The sequence below is a fragment of the Accipiter gentilis genome, chromosome 34 (genome assembly GCF_929443795.1).
Source record: "Accipiter gentilis chromosome 34, bAccGen1.1, whole genome shotgun sequence".
Taxonomy (NCBI): Eukaryota; Metazoa; Chordata; class Aves; order Accipitriformes; family Accipitridae; genus Astur; species Astur gentilis.
In genome coordinates, this window is record NC_064913.1 from 426,011 (window position 1) to 440,210 (window position 14,200).

Sequence of the window (14,200 nt, forward strand, 5' to 3'; positions counted from 1 at the left end):
CCGAATCATTCTTTCGGTCAAGAAGTCCCAGAAGACAAGGTCTTGCAGGTGACCTTATGCCCACCCGCTGGCATTACCCTGGTAGGACTCCCGCAGGACCCTCCTCTTGTCCTAACGTTTTGCGTTTAGTTTCCTCTCCCTTGCAACTGGGAGATCACGAATTGCCCCCACTAATCCCCTTTTTTTGGACAGATGAGCTCGCTGCGCTGCTGATACGCTTCAGACGGCAACGAGGACAGTGGATCTGAGCTATGGGGCTGCAGATGGGGGCTGTTCTGGCAGCACTGACCAGTCCAACTCTTGTGGAGCAGCCTCCCCCCTACGCGGAGCAAGGCTCTTGCCTGCAATCCACAGGCAGTTCCTCTCTGGCCCAGTACCAGAGATAGGCCCGCCAAGCCCTTTGTCACTTTTCATTTCTAGGCCCAGGCATCTCTGTATGTGTATATCGGTGACTTCAGAATGGTGCGTAACATCCTTGAAAAGGTTCAGGTTAGAACTAAAGTTTTGACTTTAAAGGCTTACAACTTGAAGTCGTTTAGCTGAATTTACAAGGTCTTTATCCTTACAGCTGGCTGAATTTACAAGGTCTTTATCCTTACAGCTGACAAGTTTGAGTTCTGCACGCACAAAAAGCTCCCTTCTTCCTGAATTCAACTATATTTACTAAGCGTGCCTAAGGGACAAAATGAATGTGGGATGTTATAGCTGCTCAACAATAGACCTACCCTGACCTGGAAAGCTGGTTATTAAAATTTTGGTTTATTGATGAGCTGTTTTGGTAACTTAAGTCATCACCTGAAACATTCACCTGTTTGAGGGTAATCATAGCTGCAAACAGTAGGCTGCCAATAGTTTACAGAAAATAAAGCGTAGGAAGGGGGACTCCTAGTTATCCAGAACACCATTTCCAAAAGACAATTGGGAGTCAAAGGTTCAAATAAGACCTTTATTACAACACAGGGCGACAGCACATTTTCATATTTAAAAGAAAGTATTTGGTCTCTTGGTAGTGAAACGTGGTTTGTGCTGGCGACGCAGAACTCTGTGTGGCAGAGGGAACTTGATTTTAGAATCCTGCAAGAAAAATGTTTCTGTGTTAATTGAGATATTAGATAAACAACAGAACATAGTTTGCAATAAATAGCTAAGCTACATTCAGCTGCTAACTTATGTATAGAGAAGTAATGCATCCACAGATTAGATATACTTCTAATCTATACTTCTATATAGGAGCTAACAGATGCCTTAGTTTTGTGATTCTTTTTGAAAGAAATGCCTGTTATATATAGGTAAGCTTTCTGCAAGATAATACACTTTTGTTTTAGTCTGACTTTCTTTCAAACAGTTCTAGCATTAAAAGTCTTGATTGTAATATAACACAGCTGCAAACTTATGCATGCAAGTTAGGCTCCCTCCCTATTTTTGCCTGCAAAGCAAACCTGTACCAGAGAAGAGAGCTCCCCCCTTCCAGTCTGTGTTAGACCAGGACCCACCAGCCACTGCAATGCTACTTCACTTACATGGAACTGCTTGACTGCTGGTCTACGGCACTTGCTAGCAGCAATCTCCTCAACTTTCATGATCTGAATAGAATGAGCACGGGCACGATGACGGGCTCCCATATCACGGTCTGTAACAAGAGAACTCATTAAAAATAAATCTTTTCAGTTCAAAAATCTTACTACCAACCTTTCAGGAAATGTTTATAGTACCATCTACAACTTTTAAAATTCCTGATCGACTCTACTTAATCACAGTGGTTTTAGTATCTGAAGTGATGCAGAAATATCACAGAACCAACATGCAGCAGAAAATTCTTCCTGGAACTCATAACCAAACTCCTCCAAGAAAGCACCTTCTTACTGTTCTTGCCTGATTTCAAGAAGGTACACATGTACAGAAGTAATCTACATGGGCCTATTTCATTTTTTGCACAAAAAAACTGTGATTCAGAATCAACACTGAAATATGATTACTGGAAAGACATGTGAACTTCAGAATTTCCCTGCCAAAAGGAAGGTGCAAGTAAAGGTAGGATCCGAGGTTATCTTTACTTTCCTTAAAAGTGCCAAGTGATAAAAATGTGAATTGATATTTAGCCCACAAAATTAGGCTTTCAGAACAGGAGGAAGCCATCTGTACATGATGCTACCCGAAAATTCTTCCCTGCGGCAGTGAAAATCACTGCCTTCAGGTCATGACATCTATAGCTAGTTCCACAAGATATGCCCGTTGAAATACTATTGTCCTTACAATGCTTCCCATGAAGATCTAACATCCCTATTAAAAACTTACCTGTCAAAGTATTCTTGAACATAAAGGTATCAAAGTCATCATGCAATTGTCATGACAAATTAAGTTCTCAGGCCTCTTAAGCAGTTCTCCAGTATATTAACCAACAGGAATTATTTTAAGTTAATGTAGAACCTTAAATTTCACTTTCAACAGCACTTCAGCTTTTGAAAGGCGACAAGATACATTTAATATTTGCACACATGACAAGAATATCATTATTAAGAACAATATTCTTTGGGTTTTTATGTGCATTCTGTAGTGTTTATAACACTTCTGGATTCAAATATCAACAGCATCAGCTATACAAACGGTCTATCCCTCTAGTACTTCACAAAACAGACTGAAATCAGGACAACCTTTAATTCTCCCTGAACTAAGGCAGTGAGATCTTCGAGCAACACACCTTTCCCTGCCCCGTGATGTTTGGGGTTTTTTTTAACTTGCTCTCCAAGGGACAGATGCTAGTGTGTTCCACATGATATCTGAAATATTCTCTCCACAAGACTTGGGAAGATATACTCAATTATTTTAAAACAATAAATACAGTGCAAGAAATATATACAGCACCTAAAGTGTCATGAAACTCTCAGTCTGTATAGCAAACCTCATTACTAGAATGGTACAAAGTCACACCAAGATGAAGTGGAAATATTTTCAGCTAGAGAAACTGTATAAGGAATGGTAACAAGGAAGATACCACATACATCATACACAAGCATGCATGGACTTCTCTGGGAACTCCCCACTTTATTTTTCCAGTGTTTCAGTTATCTTATCATGGATCAAGTCATCATGCTTTATGCCCAGTTTAAGATTTAATCTTGTGCTTATATACTGGGCCTACCTCAAACAGTTACATATACTTACAGCACTGAGTGACAGCACCAGCCGTGGTCAAATCCCTGTACTCCCTGTACATGTTGTGAGTTCCGCTACGAGAATCATAGCGCAACCAAATACCAAAATTTTTCACTCGCAGAGGGGACTTCTCATACACCTGGAATTACACAAGAGCACAAAAGTAGTTAGAGACAGTACATCACTGGCATTTTACAAGTTTAAGAAGAAATATTTCAGAGCTCTAATGAAACCACTATGGGGAGTTTTAATGTCAAAACCAACTATGTGCTCTTTCCCCACATCAACATAGCTACACTCAAGTCTTGGTAATTCAGAGTGAAAAGTTTTAATCATTCAGCGTGGGAAGAAAAACACACAGAAGTCTTCGGCTCTAAAGAATGTCTTTTAAGCATCAAGGTAGAGGAGTGCAAGCATACAAGTATCTACTTTCCAAGGATTATGAATGTCCAGATGACTCTTAAAAGGTATATTCCACAATGAAGCAAGCGTAAGAATCAGACACCAGCACTGACTAGTGCCATAGCTCATAACTCTCAAGTATTGGGAAGTACATTTCTTTTTAGTTTACTGGACATATAGTGCCACTATGAGAAAGCGAACTTGTCACTCAGGTTCTCAGCAACTGAAGAATAAATTAACTTCAACCTCACCCCTAGTAACTGTGCTTACATAAATTCCTTCCACACATACCAGCTGGAATGCCTTACAAATCTCCCACTCTTTTAGGTTTTCAATCCCGCACCTGGCCACAGTACACAATCTCTCCAGAAGACTTCTTCATCTTCTTCAGCTGAGAAACGAAGTACCAGAACCGGGACTTGGCGACAACATGGTTCGGAGCGAAGATCCGCATGCGGTAGAGGGGAGGCGTCGTGCACTTGGGCGTGGGCAGGCATCGCCCGACCACCTTGTACTCCCGCAGCTGGAGAGAGACGAACGACAGGCCGCCCGCAGCGCGAGTCCCTCAGCGACGCCGGCCCAGCCGCCGCGGAGCCGCCCCCGTGCCAGCCCGAGCGGCCCCGCCACGGGCCGGCCCCGCGGAACGCATCGCAGCGAGAGAGAGCAGGCCATCCCAGGGGAAAGGGAAGAGGCAGACCACCGGCGCCGGCGGATGGGCCGGAGGGCCCAGCCGTGCCGCCCGCCGATCGCCGCCCCCCCCCCCCCAGGAGCGGCGCGGCCTCCTCACGCGTCCTGCGGGAGCGGCGCCGCCGCCATGTTGGCCGCTCGCCTCCCTCAAGAGCCGGGCGGGGCTGCTTGGGCGCGCAAAGGCCGCTCTCTTGCGCCGCAAGCCCGCGCCGCCGCCCTCCCAACGGCCGCCTACGGTCCCAGTCCCGGTGCCGGCCCCAGTCCCGGCCGTGCCCCCGCGCCCCGGCCTTCACTCACGGTGCCCGACGCCTTCATGCTGCTGCCTCCTCCGCGGCCCGCAGGAAAGGAAAGGCCGCGTGCGCCGCCGCCTCCCGTCACCCGCCTGCCGGCAGCCCCGCCCCCGGCCGTCCTGTCCGCCCATTGGCTGGGAGGAGAGCGCGATTGGAGCAGGCAGCCGTCAGTCTCCGCCCGCGGCGGCCGGCGCTGGGCTCCGGGCCGGCAGGGGCCGCGTGGCTCAGTCCGGGCCCGGCCGGCGGCGGCGGGGTTGAGGGGAGCTCGGCGCTCGGCCAGGCCGGCCGCGGAAGCCAGCAGTGCCGCGGGCCCGCATGCTGCCGGTACCGGTCGGAAGAGGCCCGGCTGTGCGTGACCCCGTCTCCTGCCGGCCCTGCTCGCGTTGCCGCAGAGGACGTGGCGGGGAGGCCGCAGGCCGAGGCAGCCAGCGCCGCGTTCCCCGCGGGGCAGAGGCCGGGCGTGGAAGGGCTGTCGGGGGAGCCTCTCTCACCCGTGGTCCCGTGGGAGACCGGGGCTGCTGGCTACCGCGGGGTTGCCCCCGTGGACCGCCCCCCGCCCCCGTTCGATGGGATCCACTTCGTCGCGGCTGGCCCCGAGCGCGGCCGCTCCTGCGCACCGTGAGCGGGGACCGGTTCTGCGGCCGCGGCCCGCTCGGGCGGTGTGTGGGTCGGGCTTCTGAGAGCTGCGCTGCCGTGGCAGGCGGCGCGAGCGGCCTCCCTCTCGAAGGACGCTGTAACGCTGCGGCAGCCATGAAGTAAATTGCTGCCGTTACTGGCACTTCGACTTTTTTTTCCTTTCAGCCCGATTCCGCAGACACGCACGCCTCTCATCACGCCAGACCTCCGTACCCCTTGCCTCGCCGCAGAACGATTTGCGGAGGCGACCGGCGTCATATTTGCTGACATCGGCTGGGCTACCCGTCTCCTCACACGCAAGCCGACGCTTTGGCAGTGCTGGAGCTCGGGCCCGCCCTTGTGCCCGTCACCGGGCAGAGCCGCCTCGCTGCTGCTGACAGAGCGCCATTTCCGCATCCCGGCGGGAGTTTGGGAGCGGAACGGGCCCGTCCCGGTTCATTAAATCGGGGTCTTCGCTGCTGTAGCCCCCGCCCCCTTCCAGGGAGCTGCGCGACGAGGAGCGGCACCGGCCGGAGGCGGAGGCCGCGGCCACTCGCCGCAGGGTGGGCGGGACTACAGCTCCCAGGGTGCCGCGGGGCGGGCGCATCCCGGCGTGCCCCGCGGCCGGCCGCCTAGCCGCGGAGGGAGGCGGAGCGCGGCGGGCCGGGCCGGCGGCACGCCGGGAGCCGTAGTCCTGCGGCGGCTCCGCCGAGGGGCGGGGGCAGCGTTCCTTCCCGGAGGCCGTTCCGCACGCGCGAGGAACGCGGCGCCTCCCCTGGGCCTCCTCCTCCTCCTCCTCCTCCTCCCGCCGCCAGCCGAGGCGGCGCGGCCTGGCCCGGCCCGCTCCGCTCCCTATGCTCGTGGCGGCCGCGGAGCTGTGGGAGTGGGAGCCGGCAGCGCCGCCGCGATGGAGGAGTGACCAGGAAAGGTAACGGCGGGGGGAATGGGGACGGGGACCGGGACACGACGCGCGGCGCGGGGTGACTCAGCCCGGCGGGGGGCTGGGCCTCCCCGGCCGCTGGCGGGGGCCGGGGCGGGGTGGGCGCCCGCGGGCGTCGCCGCTGAGCTGGCGGCGGGCTCCCGCGGGTCACCCGGCCGGTTCCAGGCAGCCCGGCGCCGCTTCCTCCGCAGCCGTGAGGCTGTGGAGAACGGGGTGGGGTGGGGGGCTCAGGCGCCGCGGCCTCCCCGCCCACCCGGCCCCGCTGCTGGGGGAGCAGGAGAGTGCTGCAGTCGGTCGGTCCCCGTCGGGCCGGTCCCTCCGTGAGCTGGCTGGGGCGGGGTCGTGCGGCCGCCGAAACCATCGGGATTCTTCTCTCGCACGCTGTAGCTTTGCGGTGCCGTTCTGTTCGCGTGCTGCGGGAGCTGCCTCGGTCACCGTCCTGCGTTATGGCTCCGGCGGGGGAAGGAAGTGACCGTGAGCTCTTGCACTGCAACGCGAGCGGAGGGACCTCCCCTGCACCTCCATATTCCGCTGCTCTCGGCGTGTCCCAGTACGGCGGTTCCCCGCCGGGGGAGGACTGCTTTGTCACTCGGCAGCGGCCCCGGGAAGGGGCCGAAGGGGTTAAGCTGCAGACCCGGTGTCTTCGCCGCTGGGTGCGAACTCCAGATCCCCCTCCTCGGCTGAGCTGCTGAGCCAGGCAGTGCTGTCGGCTCTGCAGCGAGTGCAGGCTGGGCTCTTGACCAAGTCGGGGGGGGGGGGCGGGCAAGAAGGCCTTGCTCCTCTCGGGGAGTTCCTGGCCAGTAAGGATGTGCCTGAGATGAAGACCTAACGTGTCACTTCCAGAGGGAAAAACTTTCTAGTCCAGTTGTAAAGTTCTCGAAGTAGCTACAACTACACAGCTGTTCGTTTTAACCACGTTAGGTCAGTGTGAAGGCTCTATAGCCTAAGAGGCTGTAAATATGCTCAAGACTTGCAGCAAGCAAAACAGAGCTCAAAAAAGAGTGTGAAAGGTGATCTTTTATTGTCTTTGTTTTTATTAGAGAGAAGATTTGAGGGAATTAAAATGAAGCCTGTCACTGGCACCCTGTGTGCTATCACAATCTTGTAAATAGCAAAACCAAATGCTCCAAATGAAGTATTCTTTGATCGTTCCCGTGGTTAGCATCTGTAGTTAAAATGCTCTGAATGCTTTTGTTGTTAGGACATATCTGGACACAAGTTACACACCTTTGACCATGTTAGTGTTGTTAAACTGGACAATCTTCCCCACTCAAAGTGTGACTACATTTTTTTCCTGTAAGAAAGCAGTCTCTGCTATCGAATGCATTTGTAAGTATTTAATAGGTGAAAGGGAATAAACTATCTTGATGAGATACGTATACCTGTATGACTTCACTGTTAAGGAATTGCACCCTCCTAATTACAGTAAGATCACTTTGCCACCCAACATAGCAACTGCCTAACAAAAAAAGCATCTCTAAGTAAACAAGTACTTTCTACACAGCTGCATATTAACTATTGATTTTATTGATTATAAATCTTGCTTCAATGACATACTTGACATTATAGCTGGGTATATCTTGCAATGGATTTTGCAAATTGTAAGTAGTATTAAAATTGCAGTTCTGATACTGCTTTTGAAGTGTAACTGGCTGGTAGAATAGATTTGTGGTGGAAAAGCTACCTGCTCAACTAAAACCATATAGCATGAGAAGCTATTTTGTTAGCTTTCTCAAAAGGCTCATTCAAATAGTCTATCTCAATTATTTGTCTTCTAGAGTTGGCTAGTCAAGCTGAAACTCTTAGAAAAGGATATAGGGTAAAAGATGAAATTTTAAATATACTTATGTAGCATATACAAAATTAGTAGAACTGGTTGGCATTGCTGTTAGCTAAACAAGTGAAAAGAATACGTGTTTGAGCGAGGTTATTTTTAATAGCAAAACTTGTCACGCATGTGTACAAGATTACTACCTTTTGGGCAGATAACGTAGTGATATCAGCAGGAAAATATGCCAGAAATATGCTTCTGTATATTAAATAGTTTTACTTGTATAACTCTGGACCAGACCCTAATCGAAAGATGCTGTAAAATAAAAAAGTAACTTTTTCAGCAGCATTTTACTTTTATTTTAATCTGGCTGTTTTGGATATTGATTATGGGGAAAACAAGCTGGGGGCTGGGGGTGCAGAGGGAGAAGACTCAGCAGAGCAACTTTAGGGATTAAAGATTTTGACCCTGAGCAGGATTGCTCTGTGTCGCAAGGCAGCGTGTGAAGCTTGTTTTGCCACGAGTCATTGCTTTGTTCCAGATTTTCTGGTTTCTATACAGCTGCAACCTGCAATTTTTTTTTTGGTATGAACTCAATTTTACTTATTAAATTGCTTTTCATGATGCATTTTATTATAGTGTATTCTGTAGTGAGTTATATAGAAGTACCTGTCTTACCATGTTAAATTTTGAGTGCTCCTTTTCAGGCATGCTTGCTGTCAGTTGTCACTGTGCCACCTTTCTTCTAGTGGGGGAGGGTGAACAGTAGAGCGTGCACAAGACATGCAATACTAAGAAATCAGAAGTTCTACCTATAGGCGTGTAGGCAGCTTCAAACCACAGCTCCTTTGTATTTCATCTCTTCCTCTTATGTATCTTCCCTTCCCCTACCTCCTACATACTTACGTAACAAGGCCTTATTTCAGGCCTAATTAACTAGGGGGGGGGGAAGCTTTGAAGGATAGACGGATTTTGTCCCCTCTTGCTGTTCAACTGCATCCTAGTATTTGACAAAGATTTTTATTTTTTTTAATTCCCTGTGTTTTACCAGAGCATTGCAGAACAGCCTGTAGAGACGCATCATCTTTTGAACATTTGTCTAGCTTGCTTGTTAATTTTACACTAAATTTTCTAAATAAAAATCATTGCTGGTAAATCACCACCCATTAGTAGGAACAGAAAACTTTGTTAACAACTCAGTATGATGTATTTTGTGGTTAATTTCTAAGACATTTCTCTTGTGTGCGCTTGCTTTAGAAGAAAGACCTTCTAATGGCTTTGCCTCCCTAGGGGAAATACTTCATAAATGAGTTTATGAAGCATCTTAACAATATTAGAGATGACTAGAGATTTTTTTTTTGCAGTTACAAAGTTTGTGGTGGGAAAAAAAATACAGCTGTCCAGCATTTAAGTAGTAGATTTATGCTTATATCATATCTTGCTGAAACCTTCTCGGCGTGCTTGAAATTTGAGTTCAAGCCTTCAGTTGAATAGTTCATGTCATACCATTTCTCTGTTAATTAAGATTATATTAGCTCTTTTCAAGATAACTGAAATATATGGACACTTCAAATTCTCCTTATTCAGTGAGAAGTTTAGTACTATTAAAAGTTGATTAAAGGACTTAGGATTCTGATATCTGTACCAGAAGTACACGCATTCATGTTTTGGTGGAGTACATACTATGTGTTTGAGGTTTGTGGGCAAACTTCTGTGGTTGTTGCTGTCCTGCTTTTAATTTTTGTTGTTCTGCTGAGCAAATAAAATTTCTCTTTCTCTACTTGCAGATGATCGTAGTTTCCTCTCTAGAAGAAGTGGGCAAACCAGTTAGGAGTAGGAAACAAAGAGTATAGCAGTAGAGATGGATGAACAAGCCCTTTTAGGGCTGAACCCAAATGCTGATGCGGACTTCAGACAAAGAGTGTGTAATTACTTATCTCTCTAATAATTGGGGGTGCTGTTTCAGTGCAAAAGTCTTGTATTTTCTTGGGTGGAGAATTGGGGGCAATTGGGGGCTTGCCCTTCTTGGGTTTGGTTTTTTTTTTTTGTTAACCAATACATAGGGTTCGTGGTGACAAGTACAAAACAAAGTTATGTTGCAAGTATGTAAGTGGAAGGTCGTGTCACCAATTCTGTGAAATTACACTTAACATGCATAGAATTTATTTTTCTGGGCTCTGACTTTTTCAGTCCTTTCAAATCTCTGTACTTGTTGCTTAGCTCCATACATAGGTTCACATAGAATGGAAAGCAGAATGAGTTGCTTGCAATTGCCCTTTTAATTCTTAGACGTGTTGTTTTATTGGAATGGATTACCTACCTTTAGTGTTTTTTTAATGAAATGTGTGTTTTTAACTGCAGTGAAGTTTGTATTAGCATAGAGTAGGTTAAGAAAGTAGTCACGGTAAGTGGGTAACAGTTACGTCAGAAAAGAGGGGTGCTCCTGTGAAAAGGCATTACAATTTATCTATTTAATGAGTAAATATTTATGCTTACTGATTCATTTTCAATTTGATTCAACTGTCTACAAGATAACCTCCAGTGAAATCTTTCAGAAATGAAGATGTTAATACCTTGGTTTTGTGTTCAAATTCTGGAATGTATAAGCAAGTTAAAAATGCAGCCTGGTATTGCTAAGCAGCCTGTTAAATATGTTGGTTCTGGGTATTTGTCCTTTTTGAAAGGATGGATGTAGCTAATCTTTCTTGTTCTGTTAACATAATATCACTGTAAATTTTGAAGCTTATAGATTTATTGACCTTTTAACTGTGCAGTCTGCCTAATTTTGAAATATTTATAGTAAAAGGTGATTTACCCTTTCACTAATCATGTAAGATGTAACATATAAAGGAAGTATGAAACCATTTCTAGTAAAACTGTTCAGTATAAGAAAATTGTCTACAGGAAGGCAATTCTTGGTTTAAGAACTTATTTCAACTCGCTGAATAATTACTTTGGGAAATTACTTTGCTGAATGGAAACAATTATGAACTAATGCAAAAAACCAAGACCATCCAACAGCCAAAAAACCCCCTTGAAATACAAGCATCCGTAGAATTGAAATAATGTTTTTAATCTAATCTCTGTTTCAAAAGCTACTTTACTGTTTTGTATAACAGGCCACACTAAATCTTAAAGCACTTAGATTAAGTTAACTGTTGTCAAAAGCTATGTAGAAGTTCTGATAAACTACTTGATTATTTAGAGTTTGGTAGAATTTTTTTCCAGTCTCTGTGATGGCTTCATAAAGTGACAGTCGTGATCAGTGTTTGAATGTTTCTTGAGCTTGAGGTGTTGAATACAGCCAAAGTGGTGCAACAAAAATACTGAGTTGTTTTCAGTGAAAAATTTAAATTATTTTCTCTTTAGAATTTGTGGAAGGAATTTTAACTTGGATGTGAACTTCCACCTAAACAGGAAGGTCCTAAGAAACTTTCTTTAGTTGACCCTGTCTCCAGAGGTCCCTTCTAACCTCAACATTTCTGATTCTATGACTTTTATATTCAAGTAACAAAAATTTTTTTATTGAATGTAAAGTGGAAGTGTGTACCTATGATACTAGCATTTGAAGAAACACTCTGGTGTTATGGTAATTAGGGAGTCACATAAATACTTGGATGTATCCAAATACCTTTTGGTTTTTTGATGGAGAGCTGTTTAAATGTGAGTCTTAAGTGTGAATGAGATGTCTTGCTGCATCGTTTGTTTATTCCTTTTTTAAAATGAAACTTACTTGGATATTTGCAGGCACTAGCCTACTTTGAGCAGCTGAAGATATCTCAGGATGCTTGGCAAGTCTGCGCAGAAGCATTAGCTCAGAGTATATACAGGTAATGTAGATAAGAATCATTGCTTATTTTCATATGTTTGGGTCTGGTTTTAGCTCTACAGCATAACAGGCAAACGAAATTGCTGGAAGTTGATATGGTCTTCATACTGTTTTTAGAATCATAGTTAATCTGTGGCTTCTGTATAATGCCTTTCAAGGAAGACTGATGTATAAATAAAATTCCGTATTAATTTAGTAGCCTAAAGACTGCTGCTTTATGAACTCCAGGGAAAAAGAATGAGTTCTAGTGCTATCTTTTGGGGAGGAGTGCTGAAAATTTTCTATTGTGAGACTATAGGCTTTATATGCAATAATCTCCGTAGTGGTTCCTTGTCCCATTCTATGGAGTAGGCCATCCCATTTTTCAAGATGCAAAGAATATGTAGTCAGCTCTATTTTTACACAAAGTTGTGTATTTAGATCTCAGGTACTGGGTTGTTGCTATATTACAGAATAATTCAGGTTAGAAGGAAACTGAGGGATGTATGCCTCCTGAATAACAACAGTGACTTCTAGTGAATGCTTTTTTGTAAATGATTTGTCAAAACTTTTGACTTCAAAGGAATATGCAGTAATTAACAAAACCACACAAGATTTGAAAACAGCATTTTATAATCTTTATCAAAATACATTATGATTGTTACAATTTTTAGATAAGATTAAGAAATCATGTAGATTGTATAGCATGTGAAATGTCCCTTTCTAATCTATACCTCAGTTTGTCTTTAGCTTGCTCTTTAAGACACAGTGTACAACTTGCACTTAGTGTACTAATGGAAGCCAGACGTATTACTGAAGCCTGACAGATTTTTATGAAGGCAAGATACAATAGGTATTGTAGTTTTGTATGTTCAATACTGAAATCAAAGCATAACAAATTGGTGGCTGTAGAAAAAAAGGATTGTGATATCAAACATAAATATTAGTTTAACAGTTGCTCATTTTTACCAAATGAACTGCTTGAGTATTTGTCATTTTTGCTTTGAAGTAATAGCTGTAGCATTTTTCTCTGGTGCACAGTAATTCTTGATTTACCAACCAATTTACCTGGTTGTAATACTTGAGGAATCTTTTCGCCCCAGAGAAGTGTACCATATTGCCAGTAGTAATTTTCTTTTCTTTTCTAGTGATGATCACATCAAGTTCTTTTGCTTTCAAGTTCTGGAACATCAAATTAAGTTCAAGTGAGTAATCTTTCTTAACACCAGCCATGTACATCCATTTAATTTCCCCTTTTTATTCTGCTTGCAAAGAAACTTAAAATGGTGTCTGTCATCTTGGTGTGGTTGATGAGGTGTCTTTAATCTGGTCCAGAGGACTTTCTTACATTTCTTCACCTTTTCCTGGGAGAGGAGTAGTTGGGTTTTGAACAGCAGTTGAGTTTTGAGCAGCGTGCTCTACTTAGGTAGTCTTAACACCTGTGTATGGCCTAACACAGACCCGATTACCAGTGATTGCTCGAAACTTAGCCATTCCTTTCTGGAGATTCAAGCCTTAATCTGTACTCTCACTGGTTTTGGCAGGAAAGAGTCCTGCAAACAGCAGCCTTGCTCAGTACAGAGCCTTGGCCTTCAGACAAAGCCCTATTCATTCAATAACCATGGCAGAGATGTTAAGGGAAAGTAGGCTTTTCACTGAGTGGTGTTCTCATAGAATCATAATTTTAGGAGAAAATACTTTGAAATAATGTATGTTTCATTGGATCGAACTATATTTTGTTCACACTTTGGGCTCCTTTGGTCTGGACTTGAACATCATGGCAGAGGTGTCTGCCTCTTGGAATATCATTGTGACTGGTTGCAGTACACTGAACATGTGGGTTAGGCTTTAGATAGGAATAAGATGTATTTTGCAACTGATTTGCACAATTATGTATCACAGCAAAAATGAAAGACTTAACTTTCTGTGATTTTATTCACCTGATTTTACGTCATTGTCCATCTTCCTCTGCTTGTTCCACTCCTGTTGCCTGTTTACTGCAGTATGTTTTCTCTTGATTTCCTGCTTCTTATTTTCTTTGAGCGTTTTCAGTGGGGTTGCTTTTTCTTCTCCTTAATGAGTAGTTACTTGTTACAGGAACACTGGAGCTGCATTCAGCAGTCATTCCTGTTAAGGACTGTACCAAACCTATAGCTAGTTCTATTGCAAGGAGAGTGTTGTGAGCTTAGCTGGTCCTGGGAAGGAGCATCTTGTGTGGGTAGTATTTGAGGTGGTCTGGGTATAATGTCAAATTTTGCCAAGACTGTATGTATGACGTAAAGCAGAATTGCTTGTTTGCTTTTTTTGTTTTGATATGTCTGATAATTAATGTACTGTAGGTCAGATCAGTGAAGGACTTCCTTGTGCTCGCTGTTGGCAGTCTTCAATGTGTAGTAAACAAGTTTGAGCATATACAGATGTCTCTTCCTTCTTCCTGTGGTTTATGGTCAAACGTGTATTTTTGAGGGTCATAAGCCCTGTCCCTGATAGAGCAGCCTTCCTGCAAAATTTCAAGCTCCTACTCCAATATAGGA

At 45.3% G+C, this 14,200-nt stretch overlaps 2 protein-coding genes and 1 non-coding gene across 5 annotated transcripts in view; 1 reads left to right on the forward strand and 2 right to left on the reverse strand.

The window, feature by feature from the left end:
* Positions 1-925: 925 nt before the first annotated feature.
* RPL18A (ribosomal protein L18a) lies at positions 926-4,657 on the reverse strand. Its single transcript, XM_049792363.1, has 5 exons — positions 4,540-4,657; positions 3,899-4,078; positions 3,163-3,292; positions 1,521-1,630; positions 926-1,074 (listed from the first exon to the last, which is right to left on the reverse strand). The coding sequence occupies exons 1-5, from the start codon at positions 4,555-4,557 to the stop codon at positions 982-984; spliced, it is 531 nt and encodes a 176-aa protein (XP_049648320.1). The 5' UTR covers positions 4,558-4,657; the 3' UTR covers positions 926-981.
* Positions 2,417-2,548, reverse strand: LOC126034598 (small nucleolar RNA SNORA68). The gene has a single exon (XR_007504664.1). It is a non-coding gene; the product is annotated as a small nucleolar RNA SNORA68 (small nucleolar RNA).
* A 1,138-nt stretch (positions 4,658-5,795) lies between the features above and the next one.
* Positions 5,796-14,200, forward strand: part of XPOT (exportin for tRNA) — a 29,286-nt gene continuing 20,881 nt past the window's right edge. For 2 of the 3 annotated variants that reach the window (XM_049792198.1, XM_049792201.1), the window contains exons 1-4: positions 5,797-6,075; positions 9,646-9,779; positions 11,606-11,688; positions 12,815-12,871. In XM_049792198.1, the coding sequence (XP_049648155.1) occupies positions 9,720-9,779; positions 11,606-11,688; positions 12,815-12,871 (200 nt within the window). In that variant the 5' untranslated portion in view covers positions 5,797-6,075; positions 9,646-9,719. Of the gene's footprint in view, positions 6,076-6,474; positions 7,417-9,645; positions 9,780-11,605; positions 11,689-12,814; positions 12,872-14,200 lie in introns of all 3 variants that reach the window. The other variant, XM_049792200.1, reaches the window with a different exon arrangement.